The sequence below is a fragment of the Telopea speciosissima genome, chromosome 4 (genome assembly GCF_018873765.1).
Source record: "Telopea speciosissima isolate NSW1024214 ecotype Mountain lineage chromosome 4, Tspe_v1, whole genome shotgun sequence".
Taxonomy (NCBI): domain Eukaryota; kingdom Viridiplantae; phylum Streptophyta; class Magnoliopsida; order Proteales; family Proteaceae; genus Telopea; species Telopea speciosissima.
The window spans coordinates 50,252,644-50,267,252 of NC_057919.1; the positions used below are offsets into that span (position 1 = coordinate 50,252,644).

Below are 14,609 nucleotides of genomic sequence, written 5' to 3' on the forward strand. Positions count from 1 at the left end.
GGATCATGGCATCTTGGCGACGCCAGGAGGCAGCAGCAGGAGCATCAAGGGGACAAGGCATGGTGCCATCAAGGTGTCCATAGAGATCTTGCGCGAGATCAAGGGCTTAACCTGGGTCTTCCAAAATAGATAATTTTTGGATGTGAGCTTAATAGAGATGTAGTGATGCGCTTGAGGGAAGGGGCTGCCAGGAGAAGTCGGCAGAGCTGGAGGAATAATAACTTCATTGCCGTCACCCATTGGAGAAGAAAAGAGGGAGATGAGAAGAAACCAGGATCTCGTTGGAGTAGCGGCGGATGATACCATAATGTAACTTAGAATTCTGTATATTATTCATTAACAATCACAATGTGATTTTATACATGAGAAAGGATATGGAAACCCTAGAGGATTGGATCAGAGAATCCACATGTGATCACGATTACAATGGGAAACAAATCCTAGAATATTGCACATGTGATAATGCTCACAATACGAAAGGAAAACCTAAATCTAATCAATGACTAAACCGTATATAGAGTTACTATAAGAGAGAAACTCTATACACATCAATAAGTACAGTCACAAAGAGAACAATCAATCAAATGGGAGCTACATCTCATCCTCGATCATATCTTACAACGTAGACACTACTAACAGAAAAGAAAATAAAAGGGGAAGAGGGAGGGGGGGGGAGATGAACTAGTGGGGAGAAATGAGTTTCAGAACAGATGGTGTTTCTTCCCGAAAGCTGATTGTTTTTCTTTTTTAGCTTCTTTCTTCTGATGGTGCTCATGGATGGCAAATCCAATACTGCCCACTGCAACTGTTGCTGCAATCTCCTCTTTGATCTTGTGTTTGTGAGCATTCTCAGGGTCTTTCTTAGCCATATGCTTCTCATGCTGAAAAATGTTTAGAAAGCAAAAATATCAGCTCATAGGCCAATTCTATTATCAAGTACAGAAATGAAATATAAAAAGCTTTTATAAATGTATACGTAAGCAATTTTGAAGCCAAGAGAGAGGTTAGACTTACCCGAGCAACAGTAACAGCGGCTACAGCACCTAGCTTGCCGACGTGCTCTAAGTGTTTGTGGTGTTTTACTTGTTTCTCATAGTCTTTCTTGGTCATTTCTCCGGCGGGTTTTACCTCCTTGTGGTGGTGAAAGTGGTGGCTGTGGTGCTTCTTCTCAGACATGGTGAGAGAGAGAGAAAGGTGATTGGCAAAACAACAATGCACAAATCTGGTAGTAAGGACTAGGGAATAAGACGAAGGTGATCAATGTTGGTTTATGGTTGATGAAGAGACTACGGAAGTTAACCTTTTTTATAAGGTTTCAAAGCGAGTAGACCAAGCACGCCACGCGCGATCTAGGCACCTGTGAGGAAGGCACAAATGATGTAAGAACGCAGCCATAACGCGTAAGAAGTTAAGCGTTAGCTAGGTTCTCCTTCTGATTAAGGAATCTTCGAAACAGTCAACAGGTTCATTTGCTTTATAAAATTTCTTACCTCGAATGGCTATTCAATACAAGGCGGTTTCTCCGAGGAAAATCGATGGAAAGAGCTAATTGATTAACTTCCCCTTTTTGATTTTCCAAATTGATATTATATTAGGCTTTAACAGATCTTGGCACACTATCGCTTTCATAAAATTAGGTAATAGAGGTCATGTTCAGGTGTTAATAGAATAAGATAAGTCAAAGTAATTACTAATTGACTATTCTCATTATATTTTACTAAACTAATGAAAATAGTTACATAATTTGTCTAATACATTAAATATAACATGGGAAGCAGTTCTCTGTATTGGAGTGTGGCCTACGCCTCCACTCCCATGTGTCTATCTCTCTCCTCCTTAAAACAAGGGGACAGAGGTGCCTTTTCACATAGGGAGGAGAGAGATAGACTCATGGGAGTGTTGGCGTAGGCCACATTCCCGGACAGAGAACTTTTTCCCATTTAATATAGGAAAATTTTTTCCCTACACCACAGGTGAGGGAAAACTACACCCATCTAGAGTCATAGATGCTCATTGTAGTACGAAGTCGATAATACTTCTTGCGTATTCCCCGACACTCGCTCAACACCATCAGAACCAATCAGTCAATGGAAAGAAAACTGCCTCCAGTGAATTATCTCAAGTTATATATAATGTTATAGCAAGACAAGGAGGACTTCACCCCATATTGTAACTGATAGCCACCAAGAGGCTTGCTTGTCCCTACCCTCTGATATTATACCTGTTCTCAATTTTCCTGTTTTAATTTGTGCAGGACACCATATTCCTGGACTAAGTTTTGCAGGTTGGTCCTATATCATATTACTAGGAGGCAATCTGGTGTTTTTTGCTGCAAGATATATAAATACTACCAATAGTATGGAACCGGATTTATTTAGTATTCGGTCTAGTCTAGACCATGCCACGAGTATGGGGTTGAAGATTCAAGAAGTGTGGTGCTCCAAAAAGCAAATCACCGATGTTCTTCCATCTCCAACCAAATATCCATGGCCCTGGGAGCTTATTAAAGACCTTATATATATTTCCGACAAAGCTTCTAACCTATGTTTCCTATATAGAAATGACTCTTTTTGTACAAAACTAGCTTCAAATCTGGCCAAATATGGTCAGCTTATGAACAATGTATATTTCTCTACTATCTAATAGACATTGTTTGCTTTCATAAAAAAAAAAAAGACAAGGAGGACTTCTCTGGGGCATATTTGGAAAGAATCTTGAAGTTTTACGACCTTTACCTTTTTTATATTTTTAGTAATAACCACATTTCCCATAATGCTGATTCAAACATATTATCTGAGGTCAAATCGTTTGAGAAAGAGTTCGGAGGGAACCTTGTGGGTGTCATGTTGGGATTCCACGCGAAAGGTAGAAGTAATAATCTCACATCAGATGTGTGTAGCTCAATGTGGAGACTTATAGATACTTGGACACCCTCTCCTTAACAGCTAGATTTTAAGGATGAGTTCTACGTATTCAAGTCCTTAACAGGCCATTGGTAAAATTGCTTATAATTCCATCAATTCCAAGATTTTGCAAGATAGAAACTTCAAAATCTTCTTTAATAAAACAAGATCCTGTCCCTGTATTGTGAAGGATATCAAATCTGATATAATGGATAGGTGTAGCTCTATTATCTCTAAGGGTAAGACTCGATGAAACCGCTTTGTGGAATATCAACCATCATTGATTGGGTTCCTTTGGCAGTTTGGTTGTCTATTTTTTTCCTTGTATTGGTGTTGTTGAGCGTGAGTTGTTTTTTCGGCCTTGAGGTTCCCCATCATGAGTTGAGGCCTTCTGAGCCTTGTACATTCTTCTCTTCTTTTTGTTTTTCTTCCCAATAAAGTTGAAATTATCTATTTAAGAAAAAAAAGAAGAAGAAGGATTTTGTCTTTTCTTTTCCCCTCCGTTTTTTTGGCAAAGTATTTTTTTATTATAGGACAAAAAAAATAATAAGTATAGTGTAGACACCTCATTTTATTTCGCTTGAGATGTACACAATACAATGATGCACAAAAGTCATTGAATAGTTTGCAAACACATTTTTGTAGCTTTGAAATTCTTATTTGGAGACTTATGACCATTTATACCATTCCATAGTGTTTTGAAAAAATTGGCTGAAAATGAACAAAAAAAAACTCCAAGAATGTTGACTAAGTCAAAGGTGGATCAAACAACCTTGAATCGGTCTAGACTTTGTGTTCAATTGCATTTCACATAAAAATCCTTCTTTTCTAAAATAATTTGAAAAAATTTAATTTGACCATTATTTTTTAAAATAATTGAATGTAATTATTGCATCATTTTTTAATTTTACAATCATTTCCTGCGCCATGACATTTTTTATAATTTAAAGTAATTTTTTAGTTGAATTTTGAAAATCATTTTCTACATTATTTTTTTTAGTTTTCCAACTTGCATTTGTGATAAAATGAGTTAGTTTTGCATTAAAGTAATTTTCTAATTTTGTAGTTCATTTTTAGGCATTTTCTAGTATTAAGGGTATTTCCATCATTTTTTCACTTTAATTTGTGATATGAAGTGTAAAATATATTTGTTTTTGGTTGTTTCTTGTTCTTCAGTAGGGTTAATATCAATTTATGCTCCCTCCCCCCCCCCCCCCTTCTATTTAGGAATTTTTATGTATTTATTTTGTAGTTTGAATAGAATTCCTCTAGAAAGGAATTTTGGAGATATCATACTTTGCATCTTTGAACGCTTTTCTAAAATTGAATTTGAGTCATTTTAATAGCAGTAGTAATTTCTTTGGACATTTATTATTATTCTGAATTTTTTTTTTATCATTTTTTAGGTTTTCATGCATTTTTAGAAATATATTCATTAGAGCGGCATTTAAAGTATTTAGGCAATAATATTTATTTATGAATTTTAGAGATGATTTTTCATTTTATTTTAGAGTAGTTCATGCATTTTTTAACCATGTGTATAATGAAGGGTACTTAATTTTTTTTTCCCCATTTTTCTAAAATCGTTTTTCTTGTGTACATTATGTTCCTGATTATTTTTTTGTAACGTAGGATTTATGTCAACATGTATTGTGCCTTTTAATTTGATATTCTTTTAAATTATCACTTTTTTATCTTATGGCATGGTTGTAAATAAGCTAACGATTGGTAGCTTAGGTTTTATTTATTATTATTCTGTCTTGTTGATAACAATAACTTAAGTTAATTTTATATAATGTATTGAAAATTAATTAATTAGTGAGACCCATATAATTAATATTTTTATGTATACTAACCTTGTTGTTAATTTTGTAGAGCAATGATAAGTCATTACTTTCTTTCTTTTAGAAAGACCAGTTTAACCAGGTGGATATACCCTTACAAAAGCCCTCTATTCTCACATATAGCAAGTCACAAAGCTACACTCTAGCCAAGAGACATTCTCTAAGGGATACACTTTAGGTATGGTCTTCTGGATTCTTTAACTTTTGCCAATTCAATCCCTTCTTATTCTTTAACACAATCACACCTCTAAAAATGAAAAGATTTGATGAAATTTTATGAAGGATAGTTATATTGGGCAATTAAGAAGCATCATGTAAATAAACTTAGTGTAGCGGAGATGAGGATGTTTAGATGGATGCGTTGCAAAACTAGGAATGATAAAATAATGAATAATCATATGAAAGATGATTTAGAAGTAGATCTAACACATGATAAGCTACAAGAAAGTCATTTGAGGTAGTATATGACCATGTTTAGGAGGCCTTTGGATGCTCCAATACAAGGAGTGGTTTGATTCAACTTGAAGGAACTAAAAGAACCAGAGGCAGATCTAAAATGACCCTAGGAGAAGTGGTGAGGAAAGACATGCATAACTTAGACTTTGTGTCAAGTATGACCTCAAATAAAACCGATTAAAGGGCCAAGATCCATGTAGCCGATCTCATTTAGTTGGGATAAGGCTGAATTGTTGTTATTGTATGCTAATATTATTCACGATCATGGGACAAAAATTGTACCTTCTTCACTTCAGTGCAATCACGAGCGAAGTGGTCCATCTTCTGGCAACTATAGCATTTAACTTTGGAAATATTTCTTTTCCCGCCTCGTTTGCCACATTTGTGCTTCGCGGACTTGCCTTCACTTGGTGTCTGGTTTCATGTCGGTCCCTAATTCTCTGCTCTCCTTTGTCTTTTGCTCTTAGACCCAGATGTCTTGCACTGCCCAACTTGGTCGATAAGGGCTTGAGCATGGGTCGCCTCTTGGCACTCCATATCTAGTTCTACTTGAGCAGCAATGTCATTACAAGTCTTGACACTGTCGTTATGTGTGAGAACTACTTTCATTTGGCCCAGAAATCAGGTAATGTCCTGATGATGGCTTGAACCTGTTGCTCATCGGTAAGGTTAGCATCCTCTAATTTACTTATCATACCTTTCACAACCCTAAGGTGTTCAGTCATGATGTGCTTGGGGTTCTTACGGTACATCTCAAACTTCAAGGTCATGGCCCTTAACCTTGTAGTTGATGTACTGCCATGCTCTAACTTAACCTGGTCCCACATGGATTTGGCAATCTCGCATTTCTCATTTTGTCCGATAAGATCATCGTCCATACAGCTCAACATAATGAAGCATACACTACGATCCTTTTTAAACCAAGCATCATAGGCCTCTTTGTCTTAACGGTGTTGGGCAGTAGTATCCTCATCGAGTTTTGCCATTTCAGTGGTCAAGTGTTCAAGGCATTATTGTTCATTCAGTAAAAACTTAATATTACAATGTCACATGTCATAGTTGGTTCCATCCAACTTATTTCCTTGGTTAAGGTCAGCAATAACGGTCTTGGTGATCATCATTACATTCTATAATAAGCAATGAGGGCATTTAGTATACATTCAAAATTTTTGTTTAAGAAATCCTGATTAAAGTTAATGGTTCCCTACTCCACACGTTAAGATAAAAAATTTTGCTAAGCTCATAATTAAATCTCACAAGTGTGTGGATTTGGGGACGTATGATTTTAACCGATTTTGAACAAAAGAAAATCAAGGAGGATGGGCATCTATATACCACAAATAATGCGTCATACATCGGGTGTATAAAGATCCCACATAAGAGACCCAATTTGGTACTTGAAGTGACATGCCGAATCAATATAAGAAAATGATACGCAGTGCAGAGGCTTCCCTTTACATGGCTTCTATAAAATAAAATTTAAAATTATAATCATGTCTTTATATTCGAAATATCTACTACATCACTATTAGGGAGTGTCACACTTTACATCACATTTAAATACCAATTCTATCGCACAAACATAAAAACATATCCGTTACACAAGTGGCAATAAATTTTTCATCTCATAGAATATAAATACATAACAAGGGTTGCATGGGATTAGATTTGACATCTTATCCCTAATGGTACGAGTCAAATAAAATCAATACTGCCACGGGAAGGTATTATTAACATCTTGATTATTTGCAAACATCTCAAAATATTTCTCCATCACATGGAAAAAATATGGGATAAATCCCTTTCTCCCAATTTCTTCCCATGGATTTCTTGCTAATGGGAAACTACATCACAAAAAGAGAATAACTCATAAACACATCCATAACAAGAAACACCACCCTTTTTCTTGAATGTGGAGGTTTCAAGAATCCCCAAACAAGAAAAAAATTTATTGCCAAACACATTAAAACAAAAATAAAAGCTCAACTAGCAATTAAAACCAAAACAAGGCCCACAAACATAGAATAATACCCAAATTAGGAAAAAAACAAGAATTTGGGTGAAGAGCTTGAATCCCCTAGCAGCGGACATATAATGTTCTATCAAGTGCTTAATTACAATAACCATTAACCATTAACATGATTATGTCCTCTTCACCACATAATGGTTATGTCCTTCGAAAGGTAAGCATAATGATTACATAATCATCATATTTTTTTAATTAAAACAACCTACAAATCTAAAGAACCTGGTTTTGATGGATTGCAAGAGCAAGGGGTCGCGACCGAGGATTGCGACATGTAGTTAGAAGATATAAGAGCAAAAGACCCAGCTGCAGGCTGGCAGTCACGTGGGTGTAGCAATAGAGCGTAGGTGCGCATTGGAAAAAAAAAGGCCAGCAGGGTCGGCAGGCATGCGCAAGGGGCCAGCATGCGTGACAACCAGCTGCGGTGCACGCTCGCTGCTATGGTAGCATGCACCGCCACTGGTTACGGATCTCAAGAAACCATCAAAAAAATTTCTCTTCTTAAATCAAAAGCAAATGAAACTTTAAAGGCTTTGATAACAATGTAAACAAATCACCACTCGTTAGGGTGTTATCTGAACAGAGATGGGAACGCACCAGAAGGATCTCTTACGGATTTGGTTACAAGCTTTACGAACTCAAACGATCTTCTTCAATCTCTAGATATCTTGAAAGGCTTCTCCACACAGAAATCCACACCACAAATCCTTGGGAACAAATGGAATCCCACAGAGAACACACTAGTGACTTGGTGAACAAGATTGAGAGTGAGAGAGATCTCAATGGTCCAAGGATGCAATTAGGTTTTGGGGTAACTTGATTATATTTATATATAATTAGTCCCCACCTCCTCATAGTTTCCCACTCTAAATAGGAATCACAAAGAGGGAAGAGACCTAAAGAGTAACAGCTACCTCCTTAAATGACCAACTCAACTGGTCCAATCGGCTGCCCCATGGGTGGGCGCCAAACCCGAGCTGGGTAAGTACCCAGGTTCGGTTAACAGACCAGACCAAAGAAGAAAGATCTCGACTGCAACACCATCGTTGCTCAAAAAGTATATCTGTCTCTGATGTTGATTTGATTTCATTTGATGATTATAAAAACGTGGCAGTATTCATCGCAGACAAGCTTACACTTATCCATTGCTTCACCTCCGCTATACCTGTTGTTCTATAATCGCTATACTTGTTGTTTTGTAGGATGAAGAAGCCGTTGCTCCAGTCCGACAATATGGGAGCATGAGGGTTGGGTCGCTCCTCAAGATTTGGATTTATTAGCATAGAACAAGAATGGCAGGGAAGTCTAAAGTCCCCTTCTGAGTGGATACATTTAAATCATAGCAAAGACACACAGAGAGGAATGCCGCCCTCTTCTTCTCTAGTTTTGTAACCATTTGCCTCAAATGCAGAAAAATCTGAAGCTAGATTATATGCATTATCGCAAACCAGCAAGTTAGGCTCTTTGTTTATTTTTTCTGGTAGAAGGCTCGTTGCATATTGAAAATGAAGAAAAAAAAATATCTATCAAAAGATGCATAAGAAGGAGAAAGAGAATGATCTGCAAGTCCCTGTCTTGAACTCCTCTTTCTCTCTTTCTCTTCCCCAGTTGTGAAGTTATATAGTAAAACCTTCTAATATATTGCTACATCATTAAATTGGAGGCAAAACAATATGGTTACTAATTCTATTTGCAACCTTCTTGGTTACAAACAAACGCATCCATTAATTAATATTAACCACGACATATATCATATAATAAAATAAAATGACCAACAATAAAATAATATGTATACATATATATATAAGATCAAATAAGCGATAATTCAATAACATCAAGCATAACATTAAAATAAGGGAAAGGAATTCTTACACGGGACAATCTCCCATCAATTCCTTCAAATGAGGGGTGTGAGGGCTTTTATGTCATTTTATATTGGCATTTATACCAATCTGACTGCATTTAATGTGGCTCGGGCACATGCATGGTCGTGCATGAAAACTTTTGCCTTAGATTAATTATTAAATGATAAAATAATATTATAACACTATCAAATACTCTATACAACATCATGCAATATAAATAGTATAATAATACACCCAATACATAAATATTAAAAAAATATATCCAATCATCAACAATCAATACAATGCATTATAATATTCAAATGCCTATTATGAAGCAAATGTCCTCCAACATCTCGAGATCAATCTTGCTAGCACAAAAATTAAAATAGAATAAATAATGGTATCGAAATGTGGGGCATTACAATCAGTCATTTGGGAGTTTTGATGATACTATAGAATCTCACATCAGGAAAAGATTATTATTTGATCATGGCTCCGATGCGGAGTAATTGGAGGTTTTTCGACGATTTTGCATGGAGATACTTTCTAGATCCAAGGACCCGACAGCTTTAAACGAGAGGTTGCATGATTTAGTCTATGAGATAACTACGAAAACAGAATCCCATTCCTCCACTATCAAAAGGAAGACTGCGTACTATGGAGGATGTGGATTTAGGCACACAGAGTAAAGGGGCTGATTTTTCTTCTAATCGGGTAAGCTCTTCCCTTTATCGTTTCTTTGTTCATAATTTTGTGCTTGTGCTTTTTTAATTGTTTTTTTAACCCGAATATTCTCTAGGACCTGGGCTGGCCCCTGGAATTTTATTAAAATCTCAATGAAAAATGAATGTATAATGGGGGGACATTCCCGCCTTACCCCAACCCAAGGAGCATGACGCTCAACAAAAACAAACACCACCTAAAACACTCACCAATACAACTCAACTAACTGAAAGAACCTATTTCCTTAAGACAGGAAGACCAACTATGTCCTCTCTAATAATCCTCTTGAGTTCCAGTGTAAAGGTCCTAGGCACTGAGAGGGGAGGGGTGAATCAATGCAGACAAAAATTTCTCTTTCAAAAAATCCGGTTGACAACCCTGTTTATCTGGCAAACCAAATCACAAACACATCCACTCCCCTTTCCAACACAATAGGAAAGGAGTCTACCAAATGTGCTCACCCACTCTGCAAACAAAAACACTTCTATGCATAACAAGCAATTAAAGTATACAAAGATTTTCGTGGTTCGGCAGTATACCTACATCCACGGAATGCCCTCACTTGGCTAATCCCAATAATCTCGTCACTAGAGAACCCTTACTGGGCTTTAAAAGTGCCTCTCATTGAGGTCTTATCCTTTGTAGCACAAGGTACATAAATAAGGTTTAAACAACACTCAACATTAAGCCCAGGTCAACTGTGGCATTTCATCAAACATATGGCATACCCACAGAGACTTGCAACATAATCCCAAACACAAAAATAAATATAGGTTTCCCAATATATATAACAAAAGGGATTAGGGATTCAATACCTGACTTGGGCTATGCCAAGTGGAATCCACTGCTTCACGAAACCTAGAAGATCAAGCAATCAACTCCCATGGCAACCAAGAACAAAGCCATCTTCAAATAAGGTCTTCAATAGAGAAAATAGGCTTCTGTCGTAGAGGTTTTTTTCTGGAGGTGCCAAATCAAAAAATTAATTCTTTTAATGTGGAGATCTTGACAAACTGCCCCAAATCCATATATTACATGTCATATTTGGAGTTGTGTAGCTCCCAGAAATTAAGAAACAAGTTCGGCCAACCACAAAGTCCTATTTAGAATCTTTTCAAATAATACATGTCGTCGGTGCAATTCTCAAACGCACTTTAATCACAGTCGTACGATCTCAGCGCAGATCCTGATCATTAATCCCATTAGGTGAGCTCCACCTCACTGAGAGAAACGTGAGGGTACATTTAAGTTAGTGACCTTCTGTTTGTCATGAGCAAAGGGAAAAACTGATACTTTTACCTTTTTACCACAATCTTTACTAAAACAAAAAAAATAAAATAGATCTTGGTCATCCATGTCTTCACCATCTAACCATGATCAAACGGTCCATGTTTTATCTTGAACCAGGCCCATCTCCACCACTAGATTTGATGCCAGATCCAACGGCCAATGTTATTTCCCGAACCAAACTCATCTCCACCTATAGATCTGAACTAAAATCCAACGGGTGCTGAAACTTTGGAATGCCCAAAGGCTTTGTGAGCATTGTCCTCACAGTAACTCACTAAGAAACTGACCCAAATATTTTCTATGGCAAGAGAGCCTCATTTTAAGCCCACCAAGAGTTCAATAAAAGTCCTATGGGACTTGCTCCCATCATGTGTGCTTGTGCAAGCCAAGAGGGCCATGCGGCCCATCACCCACATGCCAAGGGGCCATGCGCCAAAACCAAACCTCAAGATTTTTGTGCACCATAAACCATGCCTAGTCCAAGAACCAACCACCATGCCTTTGTTACTGCACCCATTCAACTCCATGCTACTGCAGTGACATGTGGCACCCCCAGGTGGGGTCCACATTCTCTCTCCTCTTTTGCTCTCTTCTAATAAAGAATCTCTATTGAACTTAAGCCTTTCTGTTGTACTATCTTCAAAGCCAGACAGTCCATAACCATTATGGATCCACCTTCTACTGAAATACTAAACTGAACCAAACAAACACCCATTAAGCTAAGCACCACAATCAACATGCCCTCATGCCAACCAAGAACTTGCAAACCAAGACTACTGACCTTACAAACTGAGCACTCCATCATGTTGTGTTGCCAACAATGACAACTAAATCAGCCATGGGAACAACAATCTCCACCTTTGGAGTTGTTGGCAACACACATACGAGCAAATCTTCTCCCCTTTGACAACAAGTACAAAGGGCAATCAATAGGCACAAGTGAAAAAGAAAGAAAAAAAATCCTCCCTCTGAGATGAAGCCTCCCCTTAAAGCAAACAACATTCTGAGAGTAATTAGGGATGGAAACCATCAATGAAAACTAATTCACTCCCCCTGTAGCCATGTTGTCCTGCTGGTGACACCAAAGAAAATAGGCCCTAGTGGGATGAGACAACACCCAATAGGGTTCTGAACCTCTCAAAAGCTTCCTTGCTCAATGGCTTAGTGAAGATATCAGCCACTTGGTCTGTTGTTGGAAAAAAAATCCAGCCTCACTTCATTCAAAGCAACCTGCTCCTTCAAGAAGTGATATCTAATGTCAATGTGCTTCGTTCTTGAATGTTGTACAGGATTCTTGGAGATACTGATGGCACTTGAATTATCACACTTGATGCTGATTGGTCCATCACACTTCATACCAAAATCTTGAACTTGCCTCTTCATCCACAAAATTTGAGTACAGGTAGTGGTTGCTGCAATGTACTCAGCCTCTGCTGTAGACAAAGAAACTGATTCTTGCTTCTTACTATGCCAAGCTACAAGACTCTGACCAAGATAAAATGCTCCACCACTGGTGCTCTTTCTATCATCAACACATCTAGCCCAGTCAGCATCTGAATATGCAAAATCTTTGGACATTGTGTACCACAAACCAAAATCTGTTGTATCCTGCAAGTATCTGAATATCCTCTTCACTGCCAATAGATGACTCTCCTTAGGATTAGCTTGAAACCTTGCAACTAAGCACACTGACTGTAGTATATATGGTCTAGACGTTGTAAGATACAATAAGCTGCCTATCATAGACCTATACAGAGTCTGATCAACTGATGGACTATCATCTACCTTGCTTAGCTTACAATGTCACCATAGGAGTACCCACAGGTTTACAATCATTCATCTAGAATTTATTCTACATTTCTCCCACATACTTCTGTTGTGAAACAAAAATTCCAGTCTTCTTCTGACTAACTTGCAAACCAAGAAAATATGATAATTCTCCAAGCATTGACATCTCAAATTCCTTCTACAGCAAATTAGTGAACTTCATGCACATAGCATCATGATGACCTCCAAAGATGATGTCATCCATATACACAACAACTATGAGCTGCCCATTGTCTTCAGATAAGATGTATAGGTTTCTATCCACAATTCCTTTGAACCTAAATTGATGAAGATATGCATCCAGTCTGGAGTACCATGCTTTTGGAGCTTGCTTCAAACCATATAGAGCCTTTCTCAATCTACAAATTGCATTCTGATCATCCCCCAAAATGAATCCATCCAGTTGCTCAATCTTCCACCTCTAAGTTACGATTTAGGAATGCTGACTTGACATCCATCTGATATATCTTGAATCCTTTATACACTGCAAGTGCAAGAAACATCCTAATGGGTTCCAGTCTAGCGGCTGGAGCAAAAGTCTCATCAAAATCAATGCCCTCAACTTGTGCATATCCCTTACAGACCAGTCTTGCTTTGTTCCTAACAATCTTCCCAGATTCATCCATCTTGTTTCTGAAAACCCATTTGGTGCCTATCACATTCTTCTGAGCTGGCCTTGGAACCAGATCCCAAGTTTTATTCTTCTCTATCTGATCCAACGCTTCATTCATTGCCTTAACCCAACTCTCATCTTTTAACGCTTCATTGACAAATTTGGGTTCTTCTTGTGATAGTCAGGAAAACATCTGTTTGAGTTTCTTTATTTTCCTTGTTTGGATTCTAGCACTTGGATCACCAATTATTTGCTCTTTTGGTTGGTTTTTCTAGAACCTGACATTATTAGGTCTATCATCTCTCTCAAAATCTAAGACTTCATCATGGTGTCGTGACTCCTCTACTGACTGTGAAACATTATCTGCTGACTGTGAAGCACTATTAGAGGCATTACCACCTTCATTAATTTCTTCAAAATCTAAAGAGTCATCATCATCAAACTCATATGTAGGAGTATGTACACCATACTCTGCCACTTTCACATCAGAGCTTTCAACTATCTTACCCAACCTCTTGTTATAGCACTTTCAAGCCTTCTTGTTGAATGCATAACCTAGGAATATTCCTTCATCAGCTCTGTCTTCAAACTTTCCCCAATTCTCATTCTTGTTCTTAATGAAGCATTGACTGCCAAAGACCTTAAAGTACTTAAAGGTGGGCCTTCTACCAACCCACAACTCATAGGGTGTCTGATGTGTGTGAGGTCTAAATAAGCATTTATTTTGAGTGTGAACAGCTATGTAAACAGCTTCTCTCCAAAACTTCTTACTGACTTTGCCTTCGATCAACATGGTTCTAGCCATTTCCACAACTGATCCGTTCTTCCTCTCCACAACACCATTTTGTTGAGGAGTTCTCACAGTTGCATGTTGAAGTCTAATGCCATGCTCATTACAATAATCTGTGAAAACATTCCAAGTGAACTCTTTGCCTAGATCAGATCTGATGCATTTGATGGTTTTCCATGTAAAGTTTTCAACTTGCTTCCTGAACACTCTCAAACACTTCTTTGTTTCCATTTTTCTCTTTGAGGAACATAATCCATGCATTCTGGTGTAATCATCAATGAATAATATAA

The 14,609-nt window shown here is 37.6% G+C and overlaps 2 protein-coding genes across 2 annotated transcripts; both read right to left on the reverse strand.

The window, feature by feature from the left end:
* Nucleotides 1-616: 616 nt before the first annotated feature.
* On the reverse strand, nucleotides 617-1,268 carry LOC122657810 (abscisic stress-ripening protein 3-like). The gene is made up of 2 exons (XM_043852604.1): nucleotides 1,015-1,268; nucleotides 617-881 (listed from the first exon to the last, which is right to left on the reverse strand). Exons 1-2 carry the CDS (start codon nucleotides 1,174-1,176, stop codon nucleotides 702-704), a joined length of 342 nt encoding a protein of 113 aa, XP_043708539.1. The 5' UTR covers nucleotides 1,177-1,268; the 3' UTR covers nucleotides 617-701.
* Nucleotides 1,269-12,262: 10,994 nt separating this feature from the next.
* Nucleotides 12,263-12,832, reverse strand: LOC122659377 (secreted RxLR effector protein 161-like). Its single transcript, XM_043854489.1, has one exon. The coding sequence runs from the start codon at nucleotides 12,830-12,832 to the stop codon at nucleotides 12,263-12,265; it is 570 nt and encodes a 189-aa protein (XP_043710424.1).
* Nucleotides 12,833-14,609: the final 1,777 nt, after the last annotated feature.